The sequence below is a fragment of the Oncorhynchus mykiss genome, chromosome 5, assembly GCF_013265735.2.
Source record: "Oncorhynchus mykiss isolate Arlee chromosome 5, USDA_OmykA_1.1, whole genome shotgun sequence".
Taxonomy (NCBI): Eukaryota; Metazoa; Chordata; class Actinopteri; order Salmoniformes; family Salmonidae; genus Oncorhynchus; species Oncorhynchus mykiss.
The window spans coordinates 62,074,989-62,092,739 of NC_048569.1; the positions used below are offsets into that span (position 1 = coordinate 62,074,989).

Consider the following 17,751-nt stretch of genomic DNA (forward strand, 5'->3'; position numbering starts at 1 on the left):
GTTGCATTTGTGTAAAAATTTTAGACCACCAATCTGTTGGAATATTAAATAAGGGATTATATTCCAAATGCAATCCTTATTTTTAAATAGTTTTGTATCCATTTGATCTTAAAGATTATATTAGATGTTTTATAATACACCTGATTTCACAGATGGACCACAAGTTAAATCATGGGGAAAATGTGTATTTTACCCAATGATAGAACATAGGCTTTCACCAAATTGACAGGGGTTTTGTGATTTGTATTTCTGGAGGTGGATTATCCCTTTAATTGTTACCCAGAAATTATTTGATTTTGAGATTTTAAAAAACATATTGGACCTTCAAAACAGTCTGGGATGTATTCCAAGGGCAAAATTAATTGCAATAAATGAAGCAACTTCTCTCGTGACTTGTTTACATAGCCTAACGATAAGATCGCTAATACTGTGGCAAACAGAAGCGATACAACAGAAGAAAAGTCATATATCAATGTGGTTCAATGGAGTATGATAGCATTCCAACCGACCTACAAAATATTGTCCCCGTTATCAGCCCTGGCATGCCAGGCTAGATCTGTTGAATACTGGTGAATCATTGGTTTGATCGGGACCTCAGGTCGACAGAATACTCTTGAGTTCCAGGGTAGTTTTGTCTACACATGGAATAGATTACAGGACAACAGCCCCCTCTGCTGGAATTATTTTATACATGCATGGCCTATAAACCCTCCAACAGTGAAATACTACATTTCACGTGACTTTCCAGAAAATAATTAACTCTTGCCTGGATGTTCCAATAGCCTATTTATTCCTTAGCATGTGAGTACCTTTAAAAATGTATTTATATATATATATATATATATATATATATATATATATATTCACACACACTTCTACCCAGATACTCCTTTCAATAGAATCTCAAGTACTCAGTGGTAAGTTTATTAGGTACACGCATCTAGTACCGGTCATCCAGAACAGCCTGAATTCTTTGGGGCATGGAAACATGCTCAATTGTTATCAAGGGACTTAACGTATGCCAGGAAAACATCCACACCAGCCTGTACCGTTGAGGTCATCTGCTGCAATAGCCCATCAGTGACCAGGACCGACGAGTTGTGTTCCGAGACGCTGTTCTGCGGCATTATTTGCGGCCCTCCTGTTAGCTTGCACGGTTCTGGCCATTCACCTCTCATCATCAAGCTGTTTTCCTCCACAGGACTGCATGTTTTTAGTTTGTCACACCATTCTCAGTAAATCCTAGACATGCGTGAATAGGCCAGATGTTTGAGATACTGGAAACAGCACACCTGGCACCGATGATCATACCACACTCAGGTCACTCGTTTTGCCCATTCTAACTTTCAATTGAACAGTAACTGAATGCCTCGATGCCTGCTTTATATAGCAAGCCGCAGCCACATGACTCACTATATGTAAGAGCGAACCATTTTCGTGAATGGGGTGGTTTACCTAATGAACCAGCCACTGAGTGTATAGCTAGCTATTAAGTCACCTTTTTTTAAAACACTTGCAGATGACTAGATTATGGATATGCCTATGTAATGAAACCTGACCAAACCAGCAACAGATTTATAAATGTTTTTTAAATTTTTTATTTAGGAAAAATACAACCATGAAGATACAGAACGCTTAAAAAAATCTAATACAAAACCAATCTGATGCTATGACGAGAACAGTTGTGAAATCACTATTTGTATCCTCATAGAAAGTATGTTTGTTGAAAAGAGCTTGCAAGTAGTAGAACTGTCCCGCTTCACATTAATTCAGCGCTGTGTGTACTTGAAACCATTGTGTGACTCAGATACACAAAAAAAAAAAACATTCCTTATTTAAAATGTGCAGCTAATAAAATAAAAACCATTCTCAGTAGAAACCAAAATAAATTAGACAAGAACCTGCCATAGACAGGACAGTCAAGCAACAGGTCAGTGCTCCAGAAAACCAATGAGTAAGTTCTCATTTACCGGAACCCACAGCGATCCTAGCAAGCCCAGTCGATTAGAGAACGTCTCTACTCATACTCTCCTCTCTCAGTCAGGAAGAACAGCGCAGACATGGTGGTGATGGTTTCAGACCTTTGTGTGCATTTACCTCATTCAGGCTCATCACCATTATCAGTTGGCAAAACAGTCAATCATAAACAAAATAAGTGCAAGCATTTTTGTACTTTGTTACAAAGCAGAGTTAAAACTACAAAAGCGTTAACATTATCTATCCAAGATATATTCCTTGTCTTTTAGGTTGTGCCTCTTTGCGTGCACGGCCCAAAGTGAGGCAACGGCCTACAGCACGAGCCTTGCTCTTTCGAGCTACCCACAAAAACTGTAAATTAAAAAGTAGTTCTCTGCAGTTTTCAATAACAAATAAGGAGAACCAGAAAGTTAAAAAACAAAAACTTGGAATAGACCAGTGGTGGGAGGCTCGGAGTGCGAGCCAGCCCTCCCCGCACTTATCCAGGACTGCTCTTATCTACATGGTCGGTTTCAGAAGATTTAAAGTGTTGCGGAGCAGCAAGCCCTGGGCTGGGACCAGGCCTTGCCAGGGGCCGTGCCCAGACGACAGACAGTCCGGTCGTCTCCGTCCTACCAGCCGCCCTCGTCACCTGTAGAGGAAGTCGGAAAACACACAGGTTACCATGATTCTGTGGAAGGTATGAGGCTCGTCTTTCGAAAGGGGCCCTGCTGCTACTGAACACTAATCCCTTTTGAAGATACTTAAGATTTGGTAGCAATTTATGCTGGTGTGAACGGCACTGTGACAAAAACATCTGAAGGCAGGCCATCCGAGTATAAACTCATTGTTTCCATTCAGAAAACACAGTCGCTCCACAAAAGCAATATTACCTTGGTATATTCCATGGACAGATTTTTTTTCTGAAGAACTAAACAAAAGCAGACAGATAGGACAACTGACCTCCTACTCTTGCAAATAACAGATTACATCAACCAGAAAGGTGACTGACTCCACTGTGTATGCAGATCCTAGTACTGCAAGGTAAAGAAGAAAAGTAAAATATACCTCTACAAACAAGCTGCTGCAAGACAGAAAAAGCTTATGACAAGAAAAGCAGGAAGTAGAGAGCTAATGCTATAACCCCTGACAGCTCGCGCCAAGACGGTTGCAGACCGAGAGCCTACCTTGGCATTTTGCAGTGCTAAACTGGGGCATCAACATATTGTTTCTTCAGTTCAACATATTTCAACTACAGGAGGCAGCCTCACTGTGCACCAGAGAACAGCACCGCCTGTTCAGAGAAGAGAAAGCCCAGTGGTTAATGACGAAGTCCCAGACTCTCCAACAAGGAGGGAAACAAGTACACTAAGGCCCATCTGCAGACCCTCTCTTCCACTGCTACTCCCTAAAGGAATGGATGCTGAGCTGAAGTGGCATCTTGGGTCTTTCATATACTACATACCTTTAATGAGCACCAATGACTCATTTTACAATACTAACCAGGTAAGGCATTTGTATGTTGGAAATGCCCAGTGAACCCACCACTGGGTTCATTTGCAACCCTTCTTTAAGATGAATTATATGGCGCATATTGTGAAAGACAAAAGTGTAACTTGGGAGGGTGTATTTCTTAATACAGTGAGGCAAGAATGGGAATAGGGAACCCGTTTCTCCATTACATATGACTAAAGGAAAGCTTCATACATTGAGAAAATTACTTATTTCATTACTTTAATGGATATTTTCATCCATCGGTTGGCCCCAACACCAGAGGGGGCGAACCCAGTCCGATTGAAGTCCATCCAGCTGCTATACAGGTCAAGGACCTGCCAAAGCTCTGGTGTCGATTGGCCGAATACATATCTATGGCAGCTTGCAGTGATGTGGCTGTCCAGGCACCGGATTGGCCGCCTATCCTGACTCCCTACACTTGTGTAAGCTTTTAAGAAGCCTCGCCATAGCTATCGTAGCCGTCTCTATACGAACCTCCAGAACGATCTCCGTATCCTCCTCCTTGCGCTCTGTGGGCAGAAGAAGAAATGTACATCAGTAAACAAGAATTGGATGAGCATTTGAGTAGTATCAAATTGAAAAAACGTTATTCCTAAAAAGTGCTTGCTTATTATCAAAAGTGGGCACATAAGCTTCTTGAAATGTGTTAAGATTAATTTATAGAATCTATCCTGTCTTTTCAAATTCCAGCGATTGTCTAACAGGTATGTATATGCAAATATAGCGTCTATGTATCCGAGGTGGTGTATCATTCACCTGTCTTTGTTGTAGTAGCCTCGGTCTGATCCGTATGAGCCACCACTTCTGTTGTCGTAACGTCCACCGCCATATCCCCGCTCCCCACCACCTGTAATAGAACTTGTGGTCAACAGCTGCCTCAAGGTGGACTCAACATGTACGGTATTCATATTATGGTTCAATTAGTTGATAAGAGAATATTGGACACTTTAGTGTTGACATGCTATCACTAGGCTAAGAGATGGTTCAATCAAACCTCTACAGCTACCAGACAACGGCAAGTCACTGCAAAACAAAAACAAGACACGAGGACAACCCACTGGGCACAGGCATCAGTTCAACTTTTAGTTTCGACTTATAGTAGGTTGAGTTGTTAACTGATATAAAATCAACAACAAAAGATTCACCATGTCATTGGATTTTTTATGACAAAATCCAGGCTGATTACTTTTCAAATCCAATCAATTTTCTACATTGATTCAACAATTATTATTTGATGTGGAAACATTAATTCAATCCATTTTTGCCCAGTGGGATAGGAGTGGTTATTAAGGATGAGGGACCAGAGGGGAGGGTCAGAGCACGGGGTGCACACACTGACTACTTCTGGTTAGTTCTGCAAGTCACAGAATCCCAGGCTAGCGAAGGTGTGAGGACATCTTTGTAGGGTTGGGACTGGGGTGTCTGTCAGTCACTCCAAGGCAAACATGGGAGGGAAACTGGACGCTGGAGGATAGAAAACAACAAACTTGCCTCGTGAGAAGCCACGCCCACCTCTTCCACCACCACCACCACCTCTGCCTCCACGGAAAAATCCTCCTCCACCACCTCTGCCACCCGACGAGCCCCCTCGGAATCCGCCCCCGGACCTGCCACCACCGCCAGACTTGCCAGCCTGGTCGACACGGATCTGTCTGCCGTCAAGTGACTGACACAGATAAGGTTGGGTGAGAAGATAATACACCATTAAGATCATCATTGAACAGTCAAAGAGTTGTGTTCCAGGGCAGAGTTTAGGTTATTTATTTATTTCACCTTTATTTAACCAGGTAGGCAAGTTGAGAACAAGTTCTCGTTTACAATAGCGACCTGGCCAAGATAAAGCAAAGCAGTTCGACACATACAACAGAGTTACACATCGAGTAAAACAAAGATACAGTAGAAAAATAAGTATATACACAATGTGAGCAAGTGAGGTGAGATAAGGGAGGTGAAGGCAAAAAAAAGTCCATGGTGGCGAAGTAAATACTATATAGCAAGTAAAACACTGGAATGGTTGATTTGCAATGGAAGAATGTACAAAGTAGAGATAGAAATAATGTGGTGCAAAGGAGCAAAAATAAATAAATACAGTAGGGTGGTTTGGGCTAAATTATAGATGGGCTATGTACAGGTGCAGTAATCTGTGAGCTGCTCTGACAGCTGGTGCTTAAAGCTAGTGAGGGAGACAAGGGTTTCCAATTTCAGAGATTTTTGTAGTTCGTTCCAGTCATTGGCAGCAGAGAACTGGAAGGAGAGGCGGCCAAAGGAAGAATTGGTTTTGGGGGTGACCAGAGAGATACACCTGCTGGAGTGCGTGCTACAGGTGGGTGCTGCTATGGTGACCCGCGAGCTGAGATAAGGGGGGACTTTACCAAGCAGGGTCTTGTAGATGACCTGGAGCCAGTGGGTTTGGCGACAAGTATGAAGCGAGGGCCAGCCAACGAGAGCGTACAGGTCGCAGTGGTGGGTAGTATATGGGGCTTTGGTGACAAAACGGATGGCACTGTGATAGACTGCATCCAATTTATTGATTAAGGTATTAGAGGCTATTTTGTAAAAGACATTGCCAAAGTCAAGGGTTGGTAGGATGGTCAGTTTTACAAGGGTATGTTTGGCAGCATGAGTGAAGGATGCTTTGTTGTGAAATAGGAAGCCAATTCTAGATTTAACTTAGGATTGGAGATGTTTGATGTGAGTCTGGAAGGAGAGTTTACAGTCTAACAAGACACCTAGTTATTTGTAGTTGTCCACATATTCTAAGTCAGAGCCGTCCAGAGTAGTGATGTTGGACAGGGCAGGTAGCAATTGGTTGAAGAAAATGCATTTAGTTTTACTTGTATTTAAGAGCAATTGGAGGCCACAGAAGGAGAGTTGTATGGCATTGAAGCTCACCTGGAGGGTTGTTAAGTGTCCAAAGAAGGGCCAGAAGTATACAGAATGGTGTCGTCTGCGTAGAGGTGGATCAGAGACTCACCAGCAGCAAGACCGACATCATTGATGTATACAGAGAAGGGAGTCGGTCCAAGAATTGAACCCTGTGGCACCCCCATAGAGACTGCCAGAGGCCCGGACAACAGACCCTCCGATTTGACACACTGAACTCTATCAGAGAATTAGTTGGTGAACCAGGCGAGGCAATCATTTGAGAAACCAAGGCTGTCGAGTCTGCCGATGAGGATGTGGTGATTGACAGAGTCGAAAGCCCTGGCCAGGTCAATGAATACGGCTGCACAGTATTGTTTCTTATCAATGGCGGTTAAGATATCGTTTAGGACCATGCGTGGCTGAGGTGCCCATGACCAGCTCTGAAACCAGATTGCTTTAGCGGAGGAGGTATAGTGGGATTCGAAATGGTCGGTAATCTGTTTGTTGACTTGGCTTTCGAAGACCTTAGAAAGGCAGGGTAGGATATAGATCTGTAGCAGTTTGGGTCAAGAGTGTCACCCCCCGTTTAATTTGTCACCTTGCCGTTCATGGCCAGCATAGCATCCTTGGCCTCATCCGGGTTCTCAAAGGTGACGAAACCAAAGCCCCTGGACCTCTGAGTTTCCCTGTCTTTAATTACAACAACTAGACAGAGGAAGAACCATTTTAAAAGTTAGACCATAGACATTCAAACCATTTTCAAATAGCAGACCACATGCCCAAATAAAGAATTACGGTGCACCAGTAATAGTAACAGTTAGTTACCTTCAGATATTTGCCCATATTTGGAGAACACATCTTCTAATGACTGTTCATTAGTGTCAAAGCTCAGGCCACCCACAAAAAGCTTCCCTTCGTCAGACATCCTTCCTTTTAACCACTGTAGAAGGGAATAACAAGTTTATTATGTGGTTCAGATTGTTAACTAGTAGCAGGTTATTTTTGGATTCAAACACCTGTTCATGTTCTATTCTTGCAAATACACGCAGTAATAAAATGTAATTCTATCTAACAGTTGATGGCTTGATTTAATAAAGTATTTAGTATTGCGAAAATAAAATAAATAAAAGTCAGCGAGATCCTAGCAGAGTTTGAGATGGTCGAGCGAGAGAAGCACAAACGCGTATGGGGGTTTACGTAGGAGAGGCCCAAGATCATCCTGCCCCCGGTAACTAGCTAGTTCTGTCGTCTTCCCTTTCCAATAGACCGTAGTTAGAGCGCAACATTACGCTTGCTAGCGAGCTACCTAGCCAATGAAATGTGCGTTCTCACAAAAAGCACGCCTCGCTGGACAAGCGGATGACCGTGGTGCTATTTTGTTTATTTGAATCAGTAAACTAGCCAACTCGTGTATGTACACAATGCAATTCCCGCCCCCATGTGTACTATGCCTAGCTAGATTCAACTGCCTTTGTTCAACATTGTCCAGCTAAACCACAACGGCCTTTACAATAGTGCTATAGTAATGTAATGGAAGCCCCTGGTAGCCAGCCATCACTGCGTCATTGCATCGACTAGTGAGCGCGCTCGCAGAGTAAAATGGTTGGCATTGCCTTACTTTAACGACGAATGCAAGAAAGGGGGACTTTCGCATGCCACCACAATATAATTGTCCATACATTGACTGAATTAAATTTACAATCACGAGAATGTTATCGTAGACTAACTACTAGTTACATATATATATAGCCACGTTCAGACTTCTCGGGTGTCAGACCCTAATTTACCGCGACACCATCTTGTTACTGTCCCCAACTTAAAAGTTTAAACAAAAGGCTATTACAAGCGCTTACCGCCGACAAACACCGTGAGACTCTTCCGACGAACCTGCAGTAGATGGGAACGAATGAGTTGCGGGGCCTCCTGGTTTATGTATTGATGAGACCTTTGCGGTTACGCCCATCTTATTAATATTAAGTAGGTACACGCCATCTGACCCAGCATATCAATTCAACTCGACTTACTTTTAATCAGTCAATGGTCGCGAAATCATGCATGTTAAATTGTAGCATCAACTAGACGGATAAGTAAACTCAAGTATAAATGCCCGTGCCGTGGTCTCATTTAAGTCGATGCCTTTTTTGGGGTCAATATGAAAGTCAAATGATTTAGTTGTTCCCAACATCAACTCCTCTAAATAAAAACTAAGTGTTACATCTTAGTGTCCTGTACTACAGATAAATGTTGACATTAAAGGAATGTCCTATAAACTACTATACCAGAGAAGCAAAAACTTAAATTAATGGACCACTCAGTTAATTTGATGACTTAACACCAAAAAATGTCAGTTATGTATACTGGTAATATAGGTATTTCATGTTGCATCTTGTGACAGTCAGTAGCAGTGCGTGGTTAAAACCACAACCTGTGTTGTGATAAGTGTGTTTACGTGATAACCAGTTAATTCATATGCCTTGCCTAAAGGCTGAGAAGACTGTCGCAGAATAAATTACACTACATCTTTGTTCAATCACAAAACCACAGAGCAACCTGTCCAGTGAAGTCCAGAGCATATTGCATGTACACTAACGCGACCTACAGCATGGTCAAGCAACTTCATTTCAGACAGATTTAGAACGAGTTCAGCAAGACGCAAAGAAAACAGGCACTGCCTCCACTATTCCAGCACCATTTTTATAATCAAAGGACCTCTGCCTAGTCTAATAGTGACAACTAAAATATCAAACAAAAGTTAGTCCAATCAACGTAAGCTAAATGTGGCTGTCCATGGTTCCGATTGGTTCGATTCCGTGTGTTCATGCAAGTAAAAATACGTGTAAATTCACCCTACTTGTAGAGCAACGACAGTGCCATCCTTTACTATGTTGACGAAACAGTCTCACCATGTCATGTAGTACACACTTATTTGTTTGGGCTACCTGGCTAAAATTCTTGCTCTCCTAACTCCCATTCATGGCCAACGTTGGCTAGTTACAGGCAGCAACGTCACTCGTTTGGACCAGACAGCATCAGATAACCTACGCATAGAGGCAGTGTTTAGCTCCCGCGGACGCTTTCTTCTGTAATAGTCGCCTTCTGAGGAATTGAAGAAACAATTTGAAACAGACTAACGTGTTTTGAATTTTATTTCTTGAAGCCTGGCTTCCTTTGGCATCCATGAATACACATCACTGCATACAGCATTTAATTAGCATGCAAAAATGACAGTATTGTGCATGTTAGTACCAGATTTGATTTCCAATCCCATTTTAAGGCTGGTCTTGACAGAGTCAGGGCCACGTTCAGGTGCCAAATGTCTAACAAAGCAGATAGAAATGCCATGAATAAAGCAGACAGGATTCCTTACTATACTTGTCAGAGTAATGTTTGTTCTACATGGCATATTTCCATCGCATCTTTCAAAGACGCTGCATCCTGCTGAATTACACCCCAGGTCCAGTTCAGCTGCTCATCTAATTCAGCCTTCAAGATCTCTCCTGGTAGCGACCTCCCAAGGAGCAGTTTGCCGTTTCAGGGCAAGCCATCCTGTGCTGAATCTGGAATAGAAGCCACAATTAGCATGAGAAGAAACAGTAAAGTGACATGATTGTACATAGCACTGCTATATTTGTAAACCAAGTCAGTTTTACCATGCAGAGTATATGCTACTGCTAATAGTTGAGGCTGGTCCACAAAATGAAAAGTCGGTGCTTCTGAACTACAACTAATGGCAAACGTATTATATTACTATTATTAATAATCTCATAACATGTGGTCCATATACAAAAACATTTAAAACAGCCATTTATTTAAAAGCATATTCTATTATTCAAGGTGATTTATAGATCAGCCAGTCTTGACTAGTCTGCTGCAAGGTTTCTCTTTAATGGGAGTCACCCATTGCCGGATGAATGGCAAGATTCGGTGGTCTGACCTAAAGCCCCTTAAACAGTCCATCTCTTGACAGACGCAACTGTCTGAAAAGTTGACCCGAGGACAATGTAGGTTGTAAACAATTCAATACGCATTCATGCATCCACCAATGGTTGCATGCCACACTGGCGACTGACAGTTAACTGAAACGCAAAATCCAGGCATAGTTCTGGCAGGCATTAGCCACACCTGTGCAGAGGAACACACCCTCCATACTTCAATTCATGTGGGGGCCATAGAGCAGTGATAAAGCCACCTGCCTAAAGGACCGATGAAAGTAGGGTTCCACAACACTGCTTTCACCAATCCATTCACGTCAGATCAGTGATTTCATAATGAAGGGGGAACACAAAACAGGGCCTATGACTTCAGCGGCAAGGCATTCAGTACACATGCCATAGGACACCCACCTAGAAAGCATCGGCAGGAACCAGTTGCAGTCAGGCCTCGAGTTAGTTGTTCACATCCAACGCTTAACCTAATTGTGTAACGAGAAGGGTAATTAGTTTGTAGTACAGTCTGAGGGCAACAATGACAAGGCATGCATTTGCTTATCAATATCAAGCTAGCAAAGAACTACAGATGTGTTGAACAGCATTAACTTTTAGCATTAGACAATATCAAGTTTTGAAAGCTGGACATTTACTAAACTGTACATAGTGATACTTGACAAGAAAAAGGTGAGTCTAGAATTTAAGATGAAGACAACTTTGCAATCACTGGGAGAACAGTACAAAACACTGGTTTCACAGATGGATCAAACTTAGAATATTGTGATTTACACTAGGGATACTTTAGCAATGACTGCTCATGGAATTTGCAAAAGCTCAATGTTGATTTTCAGAGGCTCTAGCAGTCCCCTCGGTCTAATGGGGGACAGGGTGAAACGTTTCTCCAAAAACTGGATACTTTACTGGACGTTCTCATGCAACTCTGGGTATTGAACAGTAACGTCTAGGGCCTGAGGAAGTGACAGCGGTGCTTGGGCAAAGTTGAAGGTAGATAAGATGGACATCAAAATGAGAACTGTTTGAGGGATGCGAACAGGAGAGCAAAAGTCGTTACCTCACATTACTGGCCTATATCCACTTATGAACTAGCCAAGAGAGCAGCATTCACCAGAGAGGATTCACATGTCGGTAGGCACAACACTTCATTCTCCAAGGACTTTGTTGATTTCCAAAACGATAGTAGAGCTCTTGGGCGCAATGAAGCGTTATAAAAGAACCAGTGCCAGCACCAGGATGACATTTCATTTCTATTCTGCTTTCAACACCCCCAGCCCCCCTGTACATTGACTAGCTTCAGCATCAGGGTAGACCCTTTAGCATGTTTTGAGTATTAATTCAGAGGACCTCCCAATATTCCTAAATGAGACTTACACCCAGCCACCCCTTCATAATGAAATCCTGCTTTGCAGAATACCCTTTCCAGCAGACTATGCCATCATTTCACTCAACCCACTTACTAAATCCCTCGCTACCACTCACATTACATAACATTCAGCTGGCTTAGTGAACAGGCTATAGTTCTTTGAAGGCACAATAAATCAGAGCATTTTCAACGGGGTTGTTTAATAGGCTTCATGAAGCCAGGATATACAAAAAAATCTTAGGTGTTGGTTAACAGAACAGAGAGCACATATCCTTGAAGTAACATTGAGAGTGAACGTTCAGTCCATCAGCATATTATGCACATGTTTGCAAAGAGCAAAGTACCTTAGGCCAACTGCAGAAGGCTGCAACTAACACCTAGAATACAGCCCAAAGAGCCGAAGTAGGTTCACCAGTCAAAGTAATTCACTCTTTGGATACCGAGTATTGACAAATCTTTAGCAATATCAAGGTGGTCTGCTGGAAACCAGTGCTCCCACTTAGCATTCCTACCTTGCTACACTAAAGGAATGCATTACAGAACTGAAGGAGCAACATGTCTTTAGAGCACAATCACAGCTTTTCCAGCTTCTAGTGTAAATTTCATAGATTTCATTTTTTCTTTTAAGACCAGATTTCACTACAACTCCAGTTAAAAATGAGATTAAATGGAAACATGTCGCTACTGATATTTGAGTCTTTCGATTGAGCAGGAACATCGTCAAGATTGAATTTGTCTTAGAAGCTATCAGGCTGTGTTGAACAGGTTACGATTCAACAGTAGAAACAGGTTTAATTGCAAACAAAGGCATTTATAAAATTATCAAATTTGATTTTCTCCCAGTGCATTCTCCCTGCAACAGGAGGGCATATTGAGCTTAAGGTACTCAGACCCTTACTGAGCATCAAGGCTTACAGTAATTAAATGCTACAGGATTTCAGTTACTGCCACGAGGACAGAGATCCTGAAGAATACTTTCAACACGATAAAAAAGGACTAAAGATGCTGATTTGTTAAAGAAAACACTAGAACCAGATACCACAAACAGAAAAAAAAAAGTCTTCGAAGAGCGCATCTTTAAAAAAACAGCCAGCGATGGGACGATCTTGCAATCAGGAAGTTTGTTTTTGTTTTTACTCGTGTGTAGCTGAGGACAAGAAGTAGGCACAAGTGTAAAGGCACTGCAGCATTCTGACATTTCTCACAGTAGACTAGAGCCCATTTATATTTTGTGCCACAGTTATCATTGCAACAGGAAAGCACCAGGACAAGGGCATTGAAAGAACCTATGCCTCTTCAAAAGAAACTGAGTGAAAAAATCTAGGAATGTCTTTCTGCTTTTGGATAGGGTGGTAGAGGGCTGGATATCCATCGTTTCAAAGAAATGTTTGATTCTTTGAGCAGACATGAGTATTTTAACATACTAATCCAAGAGGGCACAAGCTTTCGGCTTCTGAGCAACAAAGTCTTACAGGGGTCGTTCTGGGAGTCTATGCAATCATGTCCAGTTCCTCCTAAACATTTCTAGTTCGTACTAACAGTGAGATCATGGCAACAACTAGGCTACATCTTTATACTTACCATAGCTGTCATAGCTGTCTCGGTAGGATCCCCCGGAGCGGCCACCATATCCACCTTCTCCTCCACTCCTAAAAAGGGGGACAAATGAACTGGTTAACAGACACCAAGGAAAATACATGTCGGCGCAGGTACATGATTATCCTAGAAATAACTTAGGTAGCTTAAATACTATGTTATTAAAACTAGGAGACTGATAACTTAGAGAACTAAACCATGCAACATTCTTACCTGGCCTCTCTGTAACCTCCGCTGCCACCCCCAGAGGAGTATCCTCCTCCACCACCACTCCTGTAGCCACCTCCATAGCTGCGGTCCCCGCCACCCCCATAGCTGCGGTCCCCGCCATAGCTGCGATCCCCGCCATAGCTGCGATCCCCACCATAGCTTCTTTCTCCCCCACCATAACCTCCACCACCTAGGACAACATTAAGAGGATTTCAGTCAAAGGACCTTCACTTTGGAGCAAGTTAAACACTAAAAAGGAGGGGTGTGACGTGGAGCAATTGACGCTAACCACTTACCTCTTCCTCTGCCTCCCCTGAAGCCACCAGAACCGCCCCTGAAACCACCAGAACCGCCCCTGAAGCCACCCCCGCGGTCAGATCTTCCTCCTGACTTGCCAGCTTCATCCACACGAATCATCCTGCCATCGACCGACTAAACAGGAGGGCGAAAAAAAATCTATAATACCAATGATTCACGTCAGTCAAAGATATGCATGTGTCTGGGAAACCATCCCCTCACCTTGCCATTCATTGCAGCCATTGCGTCTTTGGCATCTTCTGGGTTTTCAAAAGTCACAAAGCCGAAACCCCTGGATCTCTGCGTCTCACGATCTCTGACAACGTCGACTGAAACAAAACATCAACCACGCACTCTAAATATTGACACAATATGGCCAAAGTCCACTAGACTGCACAAGTAGAAACCGATGGGTTTTTTCTGGCCCAAAAGGGGAGTGGTCAGCAACAATTCAACTTTTGTTGTTACATTTAAACCAATAATTTTTTGCCATAAGGAGAGATTCTCAACTTGTTTACTGCAATTATATACATTCTGTTATGGCGCTGAGAGAATTTGTGTAAATGTTAGGTGACGAGACACTGACGTTATGCAAGAATTCTACAAACAGCAGTAAACAAATCCATTCTCACTAAATGCCAATTAGGCATCAAAATGCATAAATCATTTGAACACATGCAGTAGTTACCCATGACTAAAAGTATCAATACTGTACTTCATGAAATGTATGTTATATGAGCCCAAATGAATAGCAAGTGACTTGCCAAGGTTGAACTGTGGGACAGCCCTTTTGGTGAAACCTGCAAAATTGGTACTAATAACTCGCCATTGGCGGAAGGTATTCCTCAACCTACCAGACTAAGCTCAATGTGACATATTGCTAAATAGTACTGGGGAAGTCCTGAGCGCATTTGTCATCCTTGGATTGAAATCATTTCAAACGTTTATTTCGTTCATTGAATTAAGTGTCTGGAGATAAGATGATCCATAAGATGGATCAGGAAGATCTATTTTTACACGCATTTATCCCTTTTACACCCCATTTATCTTATGACTGATAGCAGGGACTTTCAGACTAGGCTTGTAGGCATCAGAGCAAAACGGAGAGCACCATTGTGTTCGTGAGAGTCTCAGCTTTCCAATAAGGTATATTAGTGTGCATCTAAAACCAGAGACACTACAGACAAAAGTGAGCAAAAAAGAGGCTGTACCAACTTCAGACGAGTCTTGTGGGTGTCCTAGAGCATGAAAACCAATGTGGTCAAACAAAAATGTTTGACGTTACCACTATTTGCCCATTCAAACACATTGAATAATAGATTCACTACGAGGAACAGGTAGTCCCCCCAAAAAAAATTATACAAGGAAATGTGTTCTGGAGTGTCACCTATATCTGATAAGACCAGAAAATATTTGTTTTTACATGCATTTAACACCAATTATTTCATGCATTAAACAAACATTGGGTGGATTTATTCTTATTCTTCAAACAGTACACAAATTGCAGAAATTGTTAAATCATTTTGCATTAAGATTTGTGAACATGACCAGCATAACTTAAAATTGAGCTTAATTACATTACTGTAATTCCTCATGTACTGCTAATATGCATATTAATTTCATAAAAGTATATTTTATTTGAATTATGTGTTCTATCACCTTGAATTTCATTATATGCACAACCAAATCTTAAGATATTGGACAAAATGTGATGGGGGGGAATTGTCATTCAACTGTCCACAACCTTTTCGTCACTTGAAAATAAGATCAATGGTAAATCCTGAACATATTCATTAAAAGCTGTTCTATAACATTGAATACAAAGTATAACACCAGAACCAAAGTCACCTTTGAACCATTAACGCCACATTTTTGGCTATTAAGTGTATTTCCCCATGGCTAATGCGTCATTGTGGTTTTGGATTTAAATTCACTGACTAGATATATTGGTGATTGTTATCAGATTGAAAAATATATAGGTCCAGTTTAGTCATTTCATTTCCACACGTTTCCCCACCCGGGTTGTAATTCTTTTTTTTTTTTATCCGGCTGGCCCAAAGATTACAATGGCTGAAAAATCCCTGATCTAGATGCAACATACCTTTAGCAATGTTTCCATATTTTGAAAACGCCTCTTCCAGTGAAGTTTCATCGGTGTCAAAACACAATCCTCCAACAAAAAGCTTCCCCTCGTCAGACATCTTGGATTATCTAGAAGGGAAAAATTAAGAGTATGACCAAGTCCTGTAAGAAAAGGTTAGAAAAGCACCAACTGGCTTTCACATGCGGATGGCACCACGAGATGCCATACATTTTAAGCGATGGCACGCCATTTTCTTCCACCCATCGGTTCGTTTTCAAATGCGTGGAGTAGCCATGTTTTAACCCGTGCAGCAAAGTTGACTTAGCTATGCATAATGTATAATTTAGCTGGCCAATTTAACTAGCTAGCTACACGGGAATGTTGAAATTCTCAAAGATGGCGATTAACTAGATAGCGACGCTAGACAAACACCCACAGCTCCGTCTCAAACAAAGCCAGACCATCTAACGTTAACTAGCCAACGTTAGCAGGCCAAACCAGTCAAATTAGCCATTTCAAGCCACTCGGTACACATGGCCTGGGCCAGATATTGCCCACCCTGCAACGTAAACTAGCGTATTAAAAGTTAGCGGCAGTAAGCCAAATTACTTGCCACGCAGTGTAAAAATCGTAGCCAGCTAACGTAGGCGACGGGATTGCTAGCTAGCAGCGTGCATTACCGTACTGTAGCGAACGGCCATTTTGTAGGGAATGTAGTAACTGACGTTTGCTAGTTAACGTTGCTTTTATACTTTGGAATAACATCCAGTTGTAACGTCAAATAGTGAAAATACGAGTAAAATTGTCACTCAAAATAGAGTACGGTTGAAGGGCAAGTTACATGCGAACTGGGGTCGAGTAAGGTTAATCAAAGGCTAACGTTAATCTATTCTCCATCGACTAGTAAACGTTAGCTTGTCTAAATTGCAGCGCTAGCTAACGTTGGCTAGCAAGTAATTTGTCAAAGACAATAACTTCCCATAGGAACGCAAACTGCAAGGTCGAAATGAACAATGCAATTTTAGTAGGCCTATGTTTCCCCCGCTAATTGTTAGAATTGGGTGGCTCTCTACTCACCTCTGTGTAGTTTGGCGCCGTCTGAGAAAGATGTTAAAATGGCTCCTGTTTATGAGCTCTTCTTCTTCTTCGTGTGGTCTTCCGGTATACTAGACGCTTTGTTGGGTATTGCTGCTGTTCACAGGTCAGAGTGTGAATTGCACATTTTGTTCACAAAAAAAGGATCTACCTGCAGACCGCTGTTATTACCGCGCCCACTGCCAAACACACCAAGACAGTTCAGGAGACTGAAAAGATTTGGGGCGGCAGGGTAGCCTAGTGGTTAGAGCGTTGGACTAGTAACAAATCTGTCGTTTTGCCCCTGAACAGGCAGTTAAACCCACTGTTCCTAGGCCGTCATTGAAAATAATAATTTGTTCTTAACTGACTTGCCTAGTTAAATAAAGATACAAATTTGGCATGGGTCCCCAGATCCTCAAAAAGTTATACAGCTGCACCATCGAGATCGAGATGGCAACTGCTCGGCATCTGACCGTAAGGCGCTACAGAGTGCGTACGGCCCAATACATCACTAGGGCCAAGCTTCCTGATATCCAGGATTTATATACTAGGCGGTGTCAGAGGAAGGCCCAAAAAATTATCAAAGACTCCAGTCTGTTCTCTCTGCTACGGCACGGCAAGCGGTACCGGAGCGCCAAGTCTAGGACCAAAAGGCTCCTTAATTAACTTCTACCCAAGCCACTGCTGAACAATTAATCAAATCCAGCCTTTTTATATTGACCTCACTTTAGTTTATTTAGTAAATATTTTCTTAACTCTATTTCTTGAACTGCATTGTTTGCATGCAAGTAAGCATTTCACGGCGCATGTGACAAATACGATTTGACTAGATAGACACTGCACCG

The 17,751-nt window shown here is 42.2% G+C and overlaps 2 protein-coding genes across 9 annotated transcripts; both read right to left on the minus strand.

Moving 5' to 3' along the window:
• Positions 1-1,580: 1,580 nt before the first annotated feature.
• On the minus strand, positions 1,581-8,314 carry LOC110524260 (cold-inducible RNA-binding protein B). 4 transcript variants are annotated; one of them, XR_002473567.2, is made up of 8 exons: positions 8,190-8,314; positions 7,162-7,276; positions 6,935-7,041; positions 4,984-5,137; positions 4,228-4,318; positions 3,946-3,980; positions 3,144-3,250; positions 1,581-2,608 (listed from the first exon to the last, which is right to left on the minus strand). XR_002473567.2 is itself a non-coding variant. In XM_021603747.2 (7 exons), the coding sequence occupies exons 2-7, from the start codon at positions 7,259-7,261 to the stop codon at positions 2,589-2,591; spliced, it is 507 nt and encodes a 168-aa protein (XP_021459422.2). In that variant the 5' UTR covers positions 7,262-7,276; positions 8,190-8,313; the 3' UTR covers positions 1,581-2,588. The 4 variants fall into 4 exon arrangements, 2 of the variants coding, with proteins under 2 accessions (XP_021459422.2, XP_021459421.2); XR_002473566.2 differs by having other exon boundaries at positions 4,963-5,137; XM_021603747.2 differs by lacking the exon at positions 3,144-3,250 and having other exon boundaries at positions 8,190-8,313.
• Positions 8,315-9,464: 1,150 nt separating this feature from the next.
• Positions 9,465-17,036, minus strand: cirbpb (cold inducible RNA binding protein b). Of its 5 annotated transcripts, none has more exons than XR_002473565.2 (8): positions 16,907-17,036; positions 15,848-15,957; positions 13,969-14,075; positions 13,746-13,881; positions 13,453-13,639; positions 13,225-13,292; positions 10,680-10,747; positions 9,465-9,887 (listed from the first exon to the last, which is right to left on the minus strand). XR_002473565.2 is itself a non-coding variant. In XM_021603744.2 (7 exons), exons 2-7 carry the CDS (start codon positions 15,945-15,947, stop codon positions 12,777-12,779), a joined length of 612 nt encoding a protein of 203 aa, XP_021459419.2. In that variant the 5' UTR covers positions 15,948-15,957; positions 16,907-17,035; the 3' UTR covers positions 11,825-12,776. The 5 variants fall into 5 exon arrangements, 3 of the variants coding, with proteins under 3 accessions (XP_021459419.2, XP_036833914.1, XP_021459418.2); XR_002473564.2 differs by having other exon boundaries at positions 9,465-9,893; XM_021603744.2 differs by lacking the exons at positions 9,465-9,887; positions 10,680-10,747 and adding an exon at positions 11,825-12,790 and having other exon boundaries at positions 16,907-17,035.
• Between the last annotated feature and the right edge of the window lie 715 nt (positions 17,037-17,751).